The 18,876-nt window shown below is 52.6% G+C and overlaps 1 protein-coding gene across 5 annotated transcripts in view; it reads right to left on the bottom strand.

Annotated features, from left to right (window-relative positions):
- Positions 1-3,389: 3,389 nt before the first annotated feature.
- The window catches only part of LOC134933696 (aldo-keto reductase family 1 member C1-like), a 243,009-nt gene continuing 227,522 nt past the window's right edge, over positions 3,390-18,876 (bottom strand). For all 5 annotated transcript variants that reach the window (XM_063929078.1, XM_063929077.1, XM_063929081.1 and 2 more), the window contains 4 exons: positions 13,132-13,241; positions 8,352-8,517; positions 5,792-5,868; positions 3,390-4,698 (listed from right to left, as the gene is read on the bottom strand). In XM_063929078.1, the coding sequence (XP_063785148.1) occupies positions 4,656-4,698; positions 5,792-5,868; positions 8,352-8,517; positions 13,132-13,241 (396 nt within the window). In that variant the 3' untranslated portion in view covers positions 3,390-4,655. The remainder of the gene's footprint in view (positions 4,699-5,791; positions 5,869-8,351; positions 8,518-13,131; positions 13,242-18,876) is intronic.

Raw genomic sequence — 18,876 nt, forward strand, 5'->3', positions numbered from 1 at the left:
TTAAGAATATCTGGGTTTAGCGCATCAGTTCCTCCGCAGCAAAGCTATGCAGCTTGGAGAGATATTCACACTGCCCAGTGCCCATATAAAGGCCCCCTGAGCCTAATATAGTTGAACATACGTCCTTTTTGTTTTGTGTTTTCTGGGAGCGAACGCACATATGTACGGGGGATCTGCGTCATACACATTCCCACTGCATCTACACTTACAGCTGAAGAGTAGGAGCTGGGCTGCAGCGGGGCGCTCACCTGGCGTCAGAGTTCACACAGAGCAGTCTGCCATGACTGCGGACTGCGCAGTGTTGGCCGTAATCTTACATACGCAGGCATAACATTTCCACTAAATATATGCTGGTGCAGGCATGTCAAACTCATGCCCCTCAGCTGTTGTGAAACTACAAGTCCCAGCATGCTTTACCAGCATACCTTCCATTCCACAGATCAGCTGGTAAAGTATGCTGGTACTTGTAGTTTCACAACAGCTGGGAGGCCACAAGTTTGACATGCCGTGCAAGTATTACTCTTTCCATGCTGCAGGCAGCTAGTAAGACACCTCTACGTCTGTCTGTTTTTACCCAGTTTTGTTCTATTACTGTTGTTCTAATTGTAAAGCGCAACAGAATATGCTGCGCTATATAAGAAACTGTTAATAGATAAATAAATAAATAAAGACACCTGTAAAGTCTCATCAGGTTGCAGGTACTGAACACTGTGTGGCTCACGGTTGGGGGGGGTTAAATAATTGTCATTCCAATGAGACTTTATTTAGTTATTCTCCATAGAGTGACAACAGAAGAGCCATTGTGGGTGATACACAGTAGTTGTTGCGTACAGTACATGTAACTTTGTATAGAGATGATTGTGATAATGACGGCTCACAGTACCGGGAGCAAGTGATACATCTTCAAGGCTGTTTATTTCCAGCGACTAACAGTCCACACTTCTTATGTGCAGATGTTTTGTCCTTGCAGGATAGGGGGTGGTATGTTACATAGACTAGACTTAGGTCAACAGCATGGCCGGACTAGCCATCAGACACTTCTGGCGCATGCCAGAAGGGCCGATGGCCAGGAGGGCCGAACTAGTCATTCAGAGAGCGCAGCCTCCAGCTCTCTGGTTCCATGGTCTCCATGGTAATGGGGGAGTGCCACGAGTCCATGACTCGCGGAACGCCACCTTACGTTGTGCGGCGCGCCCCCTGTGACGTATGCGCGCGTTCACAAATGCCAGGGCCGAATTAAGGCCCCAGTCCGTTGCTGGTCAACAGTGTCTAGGTCGACCACTATTGGTCGACAGTAAGTAGGTCGACATGGTTTCTAGAGCGACAGGGACTCTAGGTCGACATGTACTAGGTCGACATGAAAAAAGGTCGACATGAGTTTTTTAAATAGTTTTTGGTGTCGTTTGCTTTGTAAAGTGACCGGGAACCCCAATTCTGCTACAGCTGCGCTCGGCACAGGTTACCGTTCCCAATTGTACTCCACGTGGATCGTAAAGTATGAAAAAGTAAAACAAATTTGAAAAACTCATGTTGACATTTTGTCATGTCGACCTAGAGTCCCTGTCAACCTAAAAATCATGTCGACCTACTTACTGTCGACCTATAGTGGTCGACCTAGACAGTGTCGACCTAAGTCTTGTCAACCTAGAGACTGGATCCCGCAGGAGAAGGGAATAGGGATGAAGTAGGCATGGATTGAGACATGAGCGCTGCTGTGTGTTTTCGCACAGCGGGCGATCAGGTGCTTACTGCGTATGCACCGCAATGCGCATGTGCGTCAGCCAACAACAACGGACATCGCCGCTCAGCAACAGGATGTTGCAAAAATTCTGATTGCTTGGGCGTTCGCATCTCATCGCACTAGAGGCACCAGCCCCGGAGGGGGCACACTGACCTCCTCTTTTGCTCAAGGTTCTGCTTAATGTGACCCAGAGCAGGAATAAGCAGGGAGCCCGGGAGGCATGGGCCGCGGTCCTCCCTCTCCCTGTCTGGGTGCTGCTGGGGGGGTGGAAGTGAATGTGGAGGGTGAATGTGATCTGCAGGAGGCAGGACCCATCCCATACCAGCCACCACCTATGGGGAGAGACGTCCTTTTAAGGGAACCCTCACTTCCTCTCATCCTCACAGCTGTACAGGGGGCACAGACAGCTGCACATTAGTAGATGACCTAGACTGGACCCCTCTAAAAAGCCTGGTCCAAGTAATTGGGCAAAATATACAAGGTCGACCAATAGGTAGACATTGACAACAGGTAAACACACAAAAAGGTCGACATGAGTTTTTTTTGTTAATTTTGGTGGCATTATCTCCGTATTAGCATGTGGAATCCCAATAAGTGTACCACGTCAAAAAAGGCATGTCGACCTTTTCGTGTGTCGACATTTTAAATGTCGACATTTTGTCGATGTGTCAACCAGTTTCATGTCGACCATTTTCGTGTTGACCTTTTGATCATCAACTTTTTCTACTGTCTACCTATTCCATGGCCACCTTTTGACACGGTCAACCTATAGCATGTTGACCATTTGGGGTCAACCTCTTGACTGTATCTTTTTACTGTAGATCTATCAACCGGATACCCTGCTAAAGGAAGGACCACCCCCTGCCTGGTACCCTAGGTGTAGGTGAGTACAGGAAGCAAGGGCAGGGGGAAGTCCCATGGAGACCCAGCTAACATCCCCTATACTCCCTCATGCCTGGACACTATCGCCTGTAAGTGCAGTCATCAGTCTAAAGAGTTTCCAAGGCCAATGGAATAGAGAGCAAGATGGACGCCCCAAACTCACTGCCTCTTAAGGTTATAGTTACACCACAGGGTTTGGATTGGGAAGTACTTGGGGCTCGTGGGTCCCACATTTCCACCTGAAACACTCCTGTTATGATCTTTAGCTATCTGGTGGGCGGTGGCTGTACTATGGGTCTCTGAATGCTTGGAGCTGGCAGCGGCACTGTTTATTACCTCCCTAGCACCCTGTTGCTGTACCTTGTCCATCGCCTATATAGCTGCACATTCCGATACTACCCAATTAATAAAATATGGCATTATACTTATGCCGGGAACACAGGCTCAACACTAGGGCATCAGCTACCCGACGACCCACGCATAATATGTGATTGCCGACCACCACAGAGCCTTCAGGAGCAGGCTGAACCTCCACCACGTCTATTTCTAATGGACCAGGATTATTGTAGCGTCTCCAGAAATCCTGGCCTGGCACACAGTGCATGCTACACTCAGATGGGTAAGCATAGATAACTGGATGTACACATACGATATGTAACACATGAATATGTATCAACTGCTGAGATCATGAAACGCGTCGGGTAATCCACCTAATGGCAGTCCATTTTATTGCAGTATCTTCTGACACAAAACACTTCGGAAAAGATAATTTATAAAACCCTTTATTAAACAATATACTCAGTTTTCTGAGCAGACACCACCAGAAGCAGCGTTTTCCCTGTTTTCTCCGCAAATCTGGATGTAAAATACAGTTGAACATTTCTTGCATGAGTCTATTATGAGGTCTATTCACGAAGCAGTGAAAATAGTGGAGAAGTGAGCCTGTGGAGAAGTTGCTCATGGCAACCAATCAGCTGCTCTGTACAATTGTATAGTATGCAAATTATAAATGTTACCTCAATGCTGATTGGTTGCCATGGGCAACTTCTCCACTGGCCCACTTCTCCACACTTTTCACTGCTTCATGAATAGACCCTTATATGATATAACAGATAAGGGGTTTTGGCAATGTGAGCCCTTTTCTCATAAGGTGCTCCCCAGACTCTTCTGAAAACCAGCTGTGTTGTGTTATATTGTTTATTATGGCCCTCATTCCGAGTTGTTCGCTCGTTATTTTTTTCTCGCAACGGAGCGATTAGTCGCTAATGCGCATGCGCAATGTCCGCAGTGCGACTGCACCAAGTAAATTTGCTATGCAGTTAGGTATTTTACTCACGGCATTACAAGGTTTTTTCTTCGTTCTGGTGATCGTAATGTGATTGACAGGAAGTGGGTGTTTCTGGGCGGAAACTGGCCGTTTTATGGGAGTGTGTGAAAAAACGCTACAGTTTCTGGGAAAAACGCGGGAGTGGCTGGAGAAACGGAGGAGTGTCTGGGCGAACGCTGGGTGTGTTTGTGACGTCAAACCAGGAAGGACAAGCACTGAACTGATCGCACTGGAAGAGTAAGTCTCGAGCTACTCAGAAACTGCACAGAGAAGTCTTTTCGCAATATTGCGAATCTTTCGTTCGCAATTTTACTATGCTAAGATTCACTCCCAGTAGGCGGCGGCTTAGCGTGTGCAAAGCTGCTAAAAGCAGCTTGCGAGCGAACAACTCGGAATGAGGGCCTATGAGTTATAATGTAGGGTGACCATTTTATCCCTTTTACCTGGAACACTCATAGATTACACAGGTTTTGTGGCTGATTAAAACCAGCTGAAATGTAGGCTTGAAGTCAGCCAGCCACAGAACCTGTGTAGTCCATGAGCGTCCCAGGTAAAAGGGATAATATGGTCACCCTATATAATGTTTGTGGCTATGTGTTATACTAGGTGTACGAGTTCAGAGTAGTGTACTGGGATTTCCGCAGCCAGCTGTCACAGATAAAGTCCACCAGTTGTCACACCTCTTCAGGCCTTGGCTTCGTGCCTTTAATATTCATCACCAAATGGGTACTTGGGGTGGTCCTGCCATCTACAGAATATACAACACAAGGTGATTAGTAACCGCAGGCTCAGAGACCGGGACCTGCTCAGCAATCCCCGACACTCTCTGCATTCCTAGCTGGGTGTGGAGTACTATCTGCTGTCAGGGTGCGTGCCCTTGTGTACAGCAAATACTACAGTGCCTCTTTTCTGGCTGATGATGAGTGAAGTGCAAAATCTGCATAGTGCGCGCTAAAGGGTAGTATTTGCGCCCATCTGGCGAGTTTTGCTGTGACCAAATTGCGCTCCTCTTTGCGACTTGTGCATATGCCTCCGCTTTATAATAGGAACACATCGCAGACCCATAATGCCGAATTACACACATGTACAGTAGCAAACCACTTCCTTTACATCAATATACAGAAGATTTAGGGGTCTGTGTACTAAGCCTTGGGGAGTGGTTACGTGGACGGAGATAAATTACCAGCCAATCAGCTCCTAACTTTCATTTTTCAAACACATCCTGTAACATGGCAGCTAGGAGCCGATTGGCTGGTACTTTATCTCTGTCCACTTTATCTCTCTACAAGGCTTAGTACATAGTGGGTCATTCCGAGTTGATCGCTGCTGTTGTTCGCTGCGTAGTGATAATTTAAAAAAAACGCCAAAACTGCGCATGCGTATGCACCACAATGCGCAAAAGAGCATCGTGGTTTTGCACAGGTTCTAGTGACGCTTTCAGACGCAAGGAGATTGACAGAAAGAGGGCGTTCATGGGTGGCAACGGAACCGTTTTCTGGGAGTGTTTGGAAAAATGCAGGTGTGGCCGGGCGTTTGCTGGGCGGGTATCTGACGTCATTACCGTGTCATTCGTCGCAGCAATCATCGCACAGAATAAGTAACTACAGGGCTGGTCTTGTTTTGCACAGAATGTGTTTGCATGCGCTCTGCTGCACAGGCGTTCACACTCCTGCAAGGCGAAAATACACTCCCCCGTGGGCGGCGACAATGCGTTTGCACGGCTGCTAAAAGTAGCTAGCGAGCGATTACCTCGGAATGAGGGCCATAGAACACTAAGTCTTTGTGGTGCAATGAACGGTCAGCTGTACAGTTAGAAGCACTTCAGACAGCGCAATACTTACCCGTCAGTATAGCGCATATTCCTGTTCAGATCCTCCAATGTCTTCATCTCTTCATTGCTTAACTGGAAGTCAAAGACCTGAAACGTGTAAGATGTAGACTGTTATATAACTGAGACACGCACGAGTCTATCTGGGGCACCCTCTTGACCATGGGGTGTAGTGAGGGTTGAAGAGCTAGCACTTAAAAGGTTAACTTTTTAGTGTATATAAGCTCCCTTCTCCAGCCCCTTTCTCAGTTTAAACTTAATAAGCCCTTAGGATAGGTTGAAGAAGGATAGAATCACATCCTTCACACACCCACAACCCAATAAAGGATGGATCGTAGTGTACCCCTTAAGGACTCGGAGAAAGAGATTTAATGGTAAGTATCAAAAATCTTATTTTCTCCTCCCTCCATCTGGGGCACACGCTTGACCATGGGGATGTACAAAAGCTGCCCCTAGTGGAGGGTAGGTTCGTTATATTAGAGATGTGCGCCGGCCAATTATTGCTGGTTTTGTTTCTAATTCGTTGGAGGGTTTTGGTTTTGCATAAACCGCCTCACACGTTTTGGTTTTGGACCCAGATTTTTTGGGAATTTTTTTTTATTAAGAATAACTAAAATTATATTAATTTTGCAATCCAAACCAAATCCAAAACCCGGAATTCAGATCTAAAATATGAACCGCGGGAATCCGAAACGTGGGAACATCTGAACTGGGACTCAGTTCAAATCTTGGCGGTCTGGGGCAGGTTTTGGTTCGGTTTGGTTCACAAAACTTGCATGGGTTTGGATTTCTGAAAAACCTAACCACACATCTCTAATATATATATATATATATATATATATATATATACATACACACACGCGCTGATACACGCGGTCCCAGCTTTTCAGATCTCCCGCACAGGGGCTGACGAAGTCCTCATGACGAAATGCGTTGGATTTGGCCTGTGGACGGTGGACGCATTGACGCTGTGTATCTTGTCCTTCATTGTGCGGGAGATCCGAAAAGAAGGGACCGCGTGTATCAGCTGCTGACACATACAAACTGGTGGCTTTCCGTAGGCCTAAACAGGGATAGCGTGAGGCGGAACTTTGTTTTTTATGATGTATGTGAGCTTGTACTCTTTTATTAAATAATGCTTATAGAATACTTACCTTGTGCGCTCCTCATCTCTGCTTTTTACATGTACACTACTGAACCTGTGGTACGTGTTCTATTAGGAGGAGGCGGCATTGAACATCTATACTGAGAGAACTTGGACAAGGGGGGTCATTCCGAGTTGACAGCTAGCTGAATTTGTTCGCAGCGCAGCGATCAGGCTAAGAAACGGCAGTTCTGCGCATGCGTATGCGGCGCAAAGCGCACTTGCGACATACGGGCACAACGAACGATGTCATTTTGCACAGGGTCTAGCGATGCATTTCAGTTGCACTGGTTGCCGCAGAGTGATTGACATGAAGTGGGCGTTTCTGGGTGGCAACTGACCGTTTTCAGGGAGTGTGCGGAAAAACGCAGGCGTGCCAGGAAAAACGCAGGCGTGGCTGGGCGAACGCTGGGGGGGGGGTGTGACGTCAAATCCGGAACTGAACAGTCTGAAGTGATCGCAAGCGCTGAGTAGGTTTTGAGCTACTCTGAAACTACACAAACATTTTTTGCAGGCGCTCTGCGATACAACCGTTCGCACTTCTGCTAAGCTAAAATACACTCCCAGTGGGAGGCCACTATGCGTTTGCACGGCTGCTAAAACTAGCTAGCGAGCGATCAACTCAGAATGACCCCCATTATACAGTAAATTGAAAGAACCAGTTGGTTCTGAAGAAAATAACGGATTTAATTATTGCGCGATCTGTCTGTATTTATATATAAATATATATATATATATATATACACAGTATGTATATAGGCCCTCATTCCGAGTTGTTCGCTCGGAGATTTTCATCGCATCGCAGTGAGAATTCTCTTAGTGCGCATGCGCAATGTTCGCACTGCGACTGCGCCAAGTAACTTTACTATGAAGAAAGTAAGTTTACTCACGGCTTTTTCATCGCTCCGACGTTCGCATTGTGATTGACAGGAAATGGGTGTTACTGGGCGGATGCACAGCGTTTTAGGGGCGTGTGGCTGAAAACGCTACCGTTTCCGGAAAAAACGCAGGAGTGGCCGGGGAAACGGTGGGTGTGCCTGGGCGAACGCTGGGTGTGTTTGTGACGTCAACCAGGAACGACAAGCACTGAACTGATCGCACAGGCAGAGTAAGTCTGAAGCTACTCAAAAACTGCTAACTCGTTTGTGATCGCAATATTGCACATACATCGGTCGCACATTTAAGAAGCTAAGATTCACTCCCAGTAGGCGGCGGCTTAGCGTGTGTAACTCTGCTACATTCGCCTTGCGAGCGAACAACTCGGAATGAGGGCCATATGTCCATCATATAATATTATATCGCAACCAACTACATAAAATCATTGAGAAAAAAGTGTTCAACAGAAATTCAATGTTTTCGAATAATATTCCTCTGTCCTCCTATTTCTTATTGGTTTGCTTGTTAGTATATGATGTAACTATGTGCTCACCTGTAGGTTCTGCCGAATCCTGGCTGGGGTGTAGCTCTTTGCCAGAACCATAATCCCCCTCTGCAGCAGGTATCTCATTGCAACCTGCGCAGGGGTCCGGCCGCGCTTCTCCGCTACAGCGACTAATACCGGATCTTCCAATAGCACAGGGGCACTTTGGTCAATCCTGCAAGAAAAAATATTTTCTGTTGTAATATTATGAACATAGTAATTCTCTTCCTAACAGTGTGAAGGTCCGGTCCGCTGGAATTTAGTTCTCCTTTAAGGTTTCGGTTGGGAATATTAATTTTCAAAAATCAAGCACAGTTACAAGGGTTCCGGGAAACGAGCCATGATCGGCGGCTGGGGAAGACCCACTGGGGTATCTACAATGGGGTCAGGGTGTGTGGTGCAGGGGGGCACACACCGCATACCCTGCACCCACATAATTATTCTTACATCTCTGCCGTCCCTGGAGTCCAGCACTGGTGGGCAATGTAGTGACGCAGAAATCACGGGGAAAAATGGTGCTGAACATGTGCAGTAGAGAAGTCCCCAGGAACAAGGCAAGGGTATCATGTTCCTGGGGACCTGTGTATGCACAACGCCAGAGTCCACTGCACTCAATGCGCTGGCAGAGAGGAAGGGGATCTGCATGGAGCCCTCTCCTCTCTTACACCGCCCCTGGGAAGACCAGCATTTATAAATCTGTAATCAGTGAACAAAACGCAGCAGCCACACTAGTAACGGACATACTGTACCTCACTGACTGCCAGGAAATCAAAGCACAGGAATCCTGATCATGAAGGCTAGACAGAGCCCTTAAACCAGGACTGTCCTGCCAAAATGACTGGGAGGTACCAAAGCCTGTATTCATTTACCCCAAGGTGCAAAACTAGCAAGTATCACACTTTAATAATGACAATAGACAGGGACAGACTGGGGGCATCAATGCGCCCCAGGATTTTTAGTGCGTGTGCGGCACAGGGCGTGGTCACAAAAATCAGCGGCGGCCCCCGAAGTGGGGCTGCAATGCAGTCCAGAATACAAATAGGGGAGCCACACCATCGTCCAGTAAGTCCCGGCCGGAGATGATTGGCAGTGTTTGGAGTAGCAGTTGGCATGACTCCCCGATTTCAATTGTGGACTGCGCTTTATCCCCACCTCTGGAGTCGCCACTTGTCACACATCGTGGGGTGCTGCAAGACACGGGGGTGTGACCTTCTGGCACTCCCCTGTCTTAGCGTGCCGGTTGAGCGGGAGGTGGAGCAGCTTGGCCAGGACTTCAGGTGGTCAAACCGGTCTATCCGCCGCCCCGGTCAATAGGACTTCATTCTATCAATTAAGATTAGACTTACATGCAGGCGTGGGGAGTCTAATACACCCTGACTTTCCCCAGGGACCCCAGCAGGGAGGTTTTTGTCTTTGCTGCATAGTCAGGATCCCGACAGTCAGAAGACTGACAGCGGGATCCCAACGGTCAGAATCCTGACACATCCCAGAGGTGAGTAACGGGGTTGGGGTTATGGTTAGGTACAATGGGGAGGGTAAGGGTTAGTCTGTGCGGGGATAGGGTGGTGGAATGGCTGGGGTTAGGCTACAGGAAGGGGGAGGTTAGGGTTAGGCTACGGGAGGGGGAGGTTAAGGGCAGGCTGTGGGAGGGGAGGATAGGGTTAGGCTGTGGGAGGGGAGGTTAGGGTTAGGCTGCGGGAGGTTAGGGTTAGGCTGCGGGAGGTGGAGGTAAGGTTTAGGCTGCGGGAGGTGGAGGTTAGGGTTAGGCTGCGGGAGGTGGAGGTAAGGTTTAGGCAGCGGGAGGTGGAGGTTAGGGTTAGGCTGCGGGAGGTGTAGGTTAGGGTTAGGCTGCGGGAGGTGGAGGTTAGGGTTAGGCTGCGGGAGGTGGAGGTAAAGTTTAGGCTGCGGGAGGTGGAGGTTAGGGTTCGGCTGCGGGAGGGGGAGGTTAAGGGCAGGCTGTAGGAGGGGAGGTTAGGGTTAGGCTGCGGGAGGTGGAGGTGTGGGTTAGGCTGCGGGAGGTAGAGGTTAGGGTTAGGCTGCGGGAGGTGGAGGTTAGGGTTAGGCTGTGGGAGGGGAGGTTAGGGTTAGGCTGCGGGAGGTGGAGGTTAGGGTTATGCTGCGAGAGGTGGATGTAAGGTTTAGGCTGCGGGAGGTGGAGGTTAGGGTTAGGCTGCGGGAGGGGGAGGTTAAGGGCAGGCTGTAGGAGGGGAGGTTAGGGTTAGGCTGCGGGAGGTGGAGGTGTGGGTTAGGCTGCGGGAGGTAGAGGTTAGGGTTAGGCTGCGGGAGGTGTGGGTTAGGGTTAGGCTGTGGGAGGTGGAGGTTAGGGTTAGGCTGCGGGAGGTGTGGGTTAGGGTAAGGCTGCGGGAGGTGTGGGTTAGGGTTAGGCTGCGGGAGGTGTGGGTTAGGGTTAGGCTGCGGGAGGTTCACGTTAGGGTTAGGCTGCGGGTGGTGGAGGTTAGGGTTAGGCTGCAGGAGGTGAAGGTTAGGGTTAGGCTGCAGGAGGTGGAGGTTAGGGTTAGGCTGCGGGAGGTGGGGGTTATGATTAGGCTGCAGGAGGTGTGGGTTAGGGTTAGGCTGTGGGAGGGGAGGTAAGGGTTAGGCTGCGGGAGGTGGAGGTTAGGGTTAGGCTGCGGGAGGTGGAGGTAAAGTTTAGGCTGCGGGAGGTGGAGGTTAGGGTTAGGCTGCGGGAGGGGGAGGTTAAGGGCAGGCTGTGGGAGGGGATGTTAGGGTTAGGCTGCGGGAGGTGGAGGTGTGGGTTAGGCTGCGGGAGGTAGAGGTTAGGGTTAGGATGCGGGAGGTGTGGGTTAGGGTTAGGCTGCGGGAGGTGGAGGTTAGGGTTAGGCTGCGGGAGGTGTGGGTTAGGGTTAGGCTGCGGGAGGTGTGGGTTAGGGTTAGGCTGCGGGAGGTGTGGGTTAGGGTTAGGCTGCGGGAGGTGTGGGTTAGGGTTAGGCTGCAGGAGGTTCACGTTAGGGTTAGGCTGCGGGTGGTGGAGGTTAGGGTTAGGCTGCGGTAGGTAGAGGTTAGGGTTAGGCTGCGGGAGGTGGAGGTGAGTTTTAGGCTGTGGGAGGTGGAGGTTAGGGTTAGGCTGCGGGAGGGGGTGGTTAAGGGCAGGCTGTGGGAGGGGAGGTTAGGGTTAGGCTGCGGGAGGTGGAGGTTAGGGTTAGGCTGTGGGAGGTGTGGGTTAGGATTAGGCTGCGGGAGGTGGGGGTTAGGGTTAGGCTGCAGGAGGTGAAGGTTAGTGTTAGGATGTGGGAGGTGGAGGTTAGGGTTAGGCTGCGGGAGGGGGAGGTTAAGGGCAGGCTGTGGGATGGGAGGTTAGGGTTAGGCTGCAGGAGGTGAAGGTTAGGGTTAGGCTGCGGGAGGTGGAGGTGAGTTTTAGGCTGTGGGAGGTGGAGGTTAGGGTTAGGCTGCGGGAGGGGGAGGTTAAGGGCAGGCTGTGGGATGGGAGGTTAGGGTTAGGCTGCGGGAGGTGAAAATTAGGGTTAGGCTGTGGGAGGTGGAGGTTAGGGTTAGGCTGTGGGAGGGGGAGGTTAAGGGCAGGCTGTGAGAGGTGAGGTTAGGGTTAGGCTGCGGGAGGTGGAGGTTTGGGTTAGGCTGCGGGAGGTGTGGGTTAGGGTTAGGCTGCGGGAGGTGGAGGTTAGGGTTACGCTGCGGGAGGTAGAGGTTTGGGTTAGGCTGCGGGAGGTGAAGGTTAGGGTTAGGCTGCGGGAGGTGGGGGTTATGATTAGGCTGCGGGAGGTGTGGGTTAGGATTAGGATGCGGGAGGTGGAGGTTAGGGTTAGGCTGTGGGAGGTGGAGGTTAGGGTTAGGCTGCGGGAAGGGGAGGTTAGGGTTAGGCTGCAGGAGGTGGAGGTTAGGGTTAGGCTGCAGGAGGGGGAGGTTAGGGTTAGGCTGCAGGAGGGGGAGGTTAGGGTTAGGCTGCAGGAGGGGGAGGTTAGGGTTAGGCTGCGGGAAGGGGAGGTTAGGGTTAGGCTGCAGGAGGTGGAGGTTAGGGTTAGGCTGCAGGAGGGGGAGGTTAGGGTTAGGCTGCAGGAGGTGGAGGTTAGGGTTAGGCTGCAGGAGGGGTAGGTTAGGGTTAGGCTGCAGGAGGGGGAGGTTAGGGTTAGGCTGCAGGAGGGGGAGGTTAGGGTTAGGCTGCAGGAGGTGAAGGCTAGGGGTAGGGTAAAAATAATTACCGGGATGCGTCGGGAGTCATTGGTCTTCTGACGGTACCTTGCACCCAATCCATTATTAAAGCCTTGGACACCAGGCCAGGCAGCCAATAGATCAGAGACCAGAGAGGGCAGACACGGTGGGAATTTGCCAGATTACGGCATTTTGTGACAGTAACATATAAAACAGGCCAGCATTCCCTGTACAGTGTAGCAAAGTATCCTTATAGATAAATAATAACAATCTCAGTAAAAAAGAAAATTCGAATAGCCAAAGGAATACGGTCAAGATGCCGACTTTTGGGACCCCGGCAGCTGGAATCTCCTGGGTCAGGAGACCAATGCCAGACCAGAATCCCGACAGCTGGCATCCCGATTTTAAGGGCGGGGTAGGGTGCGAGCGGGAAGGGGAGGGGGGTTAAGGGCCAGGTATCACCAGGGGGGATAGGGTTAGGCTGCGGGGAGAGGGGGGTTAGGGTTAGGCTGCGGGAAGGGAGGGTTAGGGGGTAGGGGACAGGGGGAAATAGTCTAACCTTCCCCCTGTTAGGATTTTGACTATCGGGATGCCGGTGTCGGGATTTTGACAGTCGGCATCTCGTATGCCGGCAAATCATACTGCTCCCAAGGCTGCCTCTTACCATTGCTCATCCCTGCTGGACCCCAGCACGCAGTACGCCACCAGCGCTATGTCATGTGACTTGAGGAACGCCAGCAATTTACTCTGGTTTATGTAAATGTGACATTCTACCTACAGGGGAAGCGAAGCAGCAGTTTAGTATAGTATATATATACCTATTCAGTTCTCATCTAAATATCTGTGGAGGTTTATGCAATATTTCCCAGACCTCTGCCAATGTATATTTATTACATTAGTGCCAGTGGTGCTTGTTTTTCAGGGCCGGCTCTAGGCATGTTCCAATAGAGCGGCCGAACAGGGCGCCGCACTTTATGGGCGCCGCTAGCTCTGGCCGCCATATTGGAACCTGGTGGGAGCCTGGAGCACCTGCAGCAAACAGCGATCAGCGTCCGTCCATGATCCATCCATTCTCGGGCCGGCCCGCCTCCTAGTAGTGTAGCGTAGCCTATCAACAACAGCAGTGGGCGGCTGACTGTGTGTGCAGTGTGCTGCCCTGGCTGTGCCGATGACTCATCATGAGGGGAAGTGCTGTGGGCGGGCCGCGGACTGAATCAAAACTACCCTGTATGCAAGCTCTGCGGCGGCAGCGCACAGCGGCACCGGCGTCTGACAGGTATTGGGGGGGGGGGATCATTTATGGATGGCACTGTGGGGGCATTTATCTGGCACTGTGGGGACATTTATCTGGCACTGGGGGCATTTATCTGGCACTGTGGGGTCATATCTGGCACTGTGGGGTCATTTATCTGGCACTGTGGGGGCATTGATCTGGCACTGTGGGGGCATTTCTGTATCTGGCACTGTAGGGGCATTTATGTAGGGACATATCTGGCACTGTGTGGCCATTTATGTATCTGGCATTGCTGGGGGGCATGCCATGTGTTGCTGGCACTCCTGGGGGCATATCTGGCACTGTGGGGGCATTTATCTGGCACTGTGGGGTCATATCTGGCACTGTGGGGGCATTTATGTAGCACTGTGGGGTCATATCTGGCACTGTGGGGGCATTTATGTAGCACTGTGGGCCGGGGTCATATCTGGCACTGTGGGGTCATATCTGGCACTGTGGGGGCATTTATCTGGCACTGTGGGGGCATTTATCTGGCACTGTGGGGGCATTTATCTAGCACTGTGGGGGCATTTATCTAGCACTGTGGGGGCTTTTCTGTATCTGGCACTGTGGGGGCATTTCTGTATCTGGCACTGTAGGGGCATTTATGTAGGGACATATCTGGCACTGTGTGGCCATTTATGTATCTGGCATTGCTGGGGGGCATGTCATGTGTTGCTGGCACTGCTGGGGGCATGTCATGTGTAGCTGGCACGGCTGGGGATCATATCATGTAGTGTTCCCGCTAGGTATCTGTGGCTAGGCAATGTGTCTAACGTGCTCTGCCTGGCGCAAAGTGTCTAGGAGGTTCTACCTGGTGCAGTGTGTATTAACTGCACTACTGTGTGGTGTAATGCGAATTGCCACTATTATGTGGCCACGCACCTTCCCCACAAAGCAACGCCCCTAAATTTTTGGAGCGCGCCTTCGGCGCGCACTGTCCATGCTTTGCCATGTAGGTGACTGAGCACCAAACATTACAGTATGTATATCATTTTGCCCTCCTAACTTAAAAATGTGCCCTCCCTGCCCTAAAAAGTGAACACTATCGTGTAGCTGGCACTGCTGCTAGGGGGCATATTGTGTGTAGCTGGCACTGCTGGGGGGCATATCATGTCTATCTGGCACTGCACATTGTGTAACTGGCACTATACTGGAGACATTATGTGTATCTGACACTATACTGGAGACATTGTGTGTAAGGAACACTACTGTGGCTGTTATGTGTAGGGCTGCTAACTGTGTGCATAGAGGGTGTGTGAAAACAAAACATATTTATTTATAGTCTAATAATATGAAGTTATGAGGCCATGCCCACTTTCCAAGAGGCCACGCCCACTTTCCCTGGAGCGGGGGCGCTTTTACATGTTTTCGCTCAGGATGCTAGTAGGCCTGGAGCCGGCCCTGTTGTTTTACATTTACTTATGTGAAAATAGTTACTTCTACTATAAGTAATCGGGGAATCCCGTCTCTCACTGCACTTAGGGGGTCATTCCGAGTTGATCGGTCGCTACGTTTTTTCGCAGCGCAGCGTTGAGGCTAAAAATCGGTATTTCTGCGCATGCGCATGCACCGCAATGCACACGCGTGACGTACGGGTACAAAGGCCATTGTGGTTGTGCACAGGTTCTAGCGAACCTTTAATTTGCACTGGCGGCCGCAAGAAGATTGACAGGAAGGGGGAGTTTCTGGGTGTCAACTGACCGTTTTCAGGGAGTGTTTGGATAAAATGCAGGCGTGTCTGAAAAAACGCAGCCGTGGCTGGACGTTCGCTTGGCGGGTGTATGACATCAAATCCGGACACGAATAGGCTGAAGGAGAGAGAATTGACTGCTTAGGAAAGGAAAGAGTTAAACATCCTGTGAGGGGTGGACCTAGCTGTGAGGAAAGTACAGCCTTTGGAAAAAGGGGAGGGTTAATATATATAGGGAATGCTAGGCCAGTTTGCTCTCTCTTGCTGCTGAATTGCCTTTGGGGTGAGTGCTGCATAGCAGAGTCTCCCCATTAATTGTCAGATTATTTCAATTACATTATATCAAGCCTTTTTACCTTACATTACCCTCCGTTTGTAACATGGCTGCCTCTCGCCCTCGCCGTTCCGCCGGGACCCCAGCTCGGTACCGCATATCAGGCGGTGGGGCTGGGCCCGAGGACGGGCTGGCTGGCCCTGGGGACGGCGTCCCGTCCCCCGGGGCCTGCACGGGCTCTGGCGGGGTCACAGAGCGGCGGACTCGGTCATCCGTGCCGCTGGGGGCCGGGCCGGCTTTGCCGGCCGGGCGCGGGCGGCGGGGGGGGCCGGAGGTTCAGTCAGGCCGCCCGGGGGTGGAAGGGCAGCAGCCCTCACCTCCGAACGCGGTAAGGGAGGCATCAGTGCCGGGCCGTCGATGGAGCCGCAGGAGTCTCCAGTCTCTTCCCCCTCGTCAGGGCAACACAGCAGTGCCAAGCGAGGGGGGGGGGATCAGGCGGGAGGCGGCGGTTAGCCGGACGAGGCCCGTCACGGGGCCTCGTCCGTCGGATGCACCAGGTAATGTGGACGGGGGCTTGACGGAGGGAAGAGGTGGGACGTAGCAGGCGGCGCCGTTCGCGCACGTGTGCGCGCAGCGGCGCCGCTGTTCTCCCTGTCTCCCCAGCTCACTCCCCTGCAGCCGGAGTCCGGCAGGGAGCGGGGGAGGAGGAGGGATAGGGAATGGATCAGAGGCAGCAGGGCTGCCCATGAATATAGAGGGTCTCGCCGCGGCGCCCTCCCAGCGGGCAGAGGTAGCTCCGGTCTGCGGGGGGAGGGGGCGCGCGAGGAGTGGGAGAGCGAAGGCAGCGCTGGCACCGACGGCCAGTCCCAAGACGGGAGCAGAGTCTGCTGGGGGACTGGGCCGCTGGTGGTCAGGGGCTCTCCCGTTTCTCCACCGGGGCAGACGGGGCGGCAGACGTCGGGCCCCAGTTGGCGCCTGTCGGGCGTCGAGCGGGCAGGCGCGCGCCGACACTGGCTGGGGGACCCTCGGGGGACGACGCCATGTTTTAGGGTGGTCAGGACCCCTCCGGAACGCTGGCGTCGGCCCTGGCCACGGTGGTGGCGGCATTGGGGCCGCTGGCCTCGGCCGCATCCCCGGGAGTGGCTATCAGTTCCGGCACGCATGCAGTGGCAGGCGGGTCCGGTGCGCGGACGGTTTCGGCGGCACAGCGAGTTGCCCGCGCCTGCCGGGAGCTCGGGGGGCCGCGGCGCAGCTGGATCATCGGGCCGGGCGGGACGAGCAGGGGCGGGCAGCGGGGACGCCCCCCCCCCGGGGTACTCGGCATGGGCCGCGACTGCTTGCTGGGTCCTTTGCTCCTTTTTCTTCCGCAGGTGATCGCGGAGAAGTGGAGATGGCGGAGACCGAGGATGAGGATGTCGGATTTGCCACACCGGAGGATTCCAGGTCTGAGCAGTCGACGGCATCAGGTGAGGTGGAACAATCGGGGTCGGGCTCCTGCACGCGCTCTAGTTCTCGCAGCTCTTCCTCTTCTTCCTCTTCGTCTTCTCTGTCGTCGCCGGCGTCCGAAGTCAGTAGTACGACTAGGGCAAAGAAGCGCGCGACGAAATACGCCAAGAGGGCGGCGGGTCAGCAGGAGAGACGGAAGAGACGCAAGCGGCTTAGCGAGGATGCTCGCAGGGCCAAGAAGCGCCGCGATTTGCCGGGGGTAGTCCACTGCGATTACACTGCCGTGATGCGGAGACTACGGGACAGCTGCCATAGGAAAATATGCAGGAATGATTACGTTGATATGTTCGTATTGACGAAGGATGCAAAGAAGGACTATAAGTCGGCGTCAGCCAAGAAGGGCATCGGGGCCGAGGCTTTCCGTACCTTCGATAACTGGCTGGCCGGTTTTTGTGTCTTCGCGGCTTGTTACCTGGAAGATAGGCCGGACGAGCATATGAATGTTATTCGATACCTGCATTTAATCCACGACATGCAGCGCACATCGTCGGGCATCGAATGGCGGATGTACAATGAAAAATTCCGGGAAAAGCAGGACTGCTTGCAAGTGATAGATTTCGGTTGCAAGGACGTCGAAGTCTGGCTTCAAGTCACCCGGGCCTCTCAACAGGCTAGGGAGCCCCGGATTCCGGGGGCGGACGGGCTTCGCGCAGGGTCGTCCGCCCAAGGGACCGGCGCGGATGGTGGATCGGGCAAGGCAAGTAGGTCGGCCGTCCGCGGAGGGGGGCAGGCCGTCGCAAAAGGAAAGTGCTTCGCGTTTAACAATGCAACCTGTTCCTTCGGCAAGCAGTGTCGGTTCCGACATTTGTGCTTGCAATGTGGCGGCTCCCACCCAGCCTCTACCTGCTTTAAAGGCAGTCGCCAGGGTGCCCGGGGTAAGCAAAATTACTCAAGACCTTGCGCAAGCGGGAGCGATCCGCAGAGCTCCAACGCCAATTGATTTGGATACAATGGGCAAGTGGTTGACGTGGTATCCAAATAGGGCTGACGCGCAGTTTTTGTTTGACGGTTTTCGTTTTGGTTTTCGCTTGCCTGTTGCGAGCAAGGTTTCGGTCCGGGCCCAACGGAATCTCCAGTCTGCTCGTGCCTTGCCGTCGGTTCTGCGGGAGAAGGTGGATAAGGAGGTTAGGCTGGGTAGAATGGAGGGACCATTTAACTCATCCCCGGTGGATGACTTGGTCATCTCCCCAGTGGGGGTGGTTCCCAAGAAGACTCCAGGTGCTTTTAGGCTCATTCAGCATCTTTCTTACCCGTCGGGGTCGTCGGTCAACGACGCGATAGCGCCGGCTCATTGCTCGGTGGTGTATCAGTCGTTTGACGAGGCGCTAGAACTGGTCCGTAGTTACGGGCATGGGGCCCTTATGGCTCAGATAGATGTGGAATCCGCCTTTCGGTTGCTACCGTTGCATCCGGACTCATTCTGTTTTATGGGTTTTCGGATTGGAGCAGGTATTTCATCGACAAATGTTTGCCAATGGGATGTTCCGTTTCCTGCTCGTTCTTTGAACGGTTTAGCACATTCCTTCATTGGTGCGTGGAGTCTTCGTCAGGGGGTCACGGGGTCGCCCATTACCTCGATGACTTCCTGTGTGTGGGTCCGGCAAATTCACCACGGTGCGGCGACTTGCTATTCAGCATCCGAGCTCTGTTTTTTCACTTCGGC

Source organism: Pseudophryne corroboree, chromosome 6 (genome assembly GCF_028390025.1).
Source record: "Pseudophryne corroboree isolate aPseCor3 chromosome 6, aPseCor3.hap2, whole genome shotgun sequence".
In the NCBI taxonomy this organism is placed as follows: Eukaryota; Metazoa; Chordata; class Amphibia; order Anura; family Myobatrachidae; genus Pseudophryne; species Pseudophryne corroboree.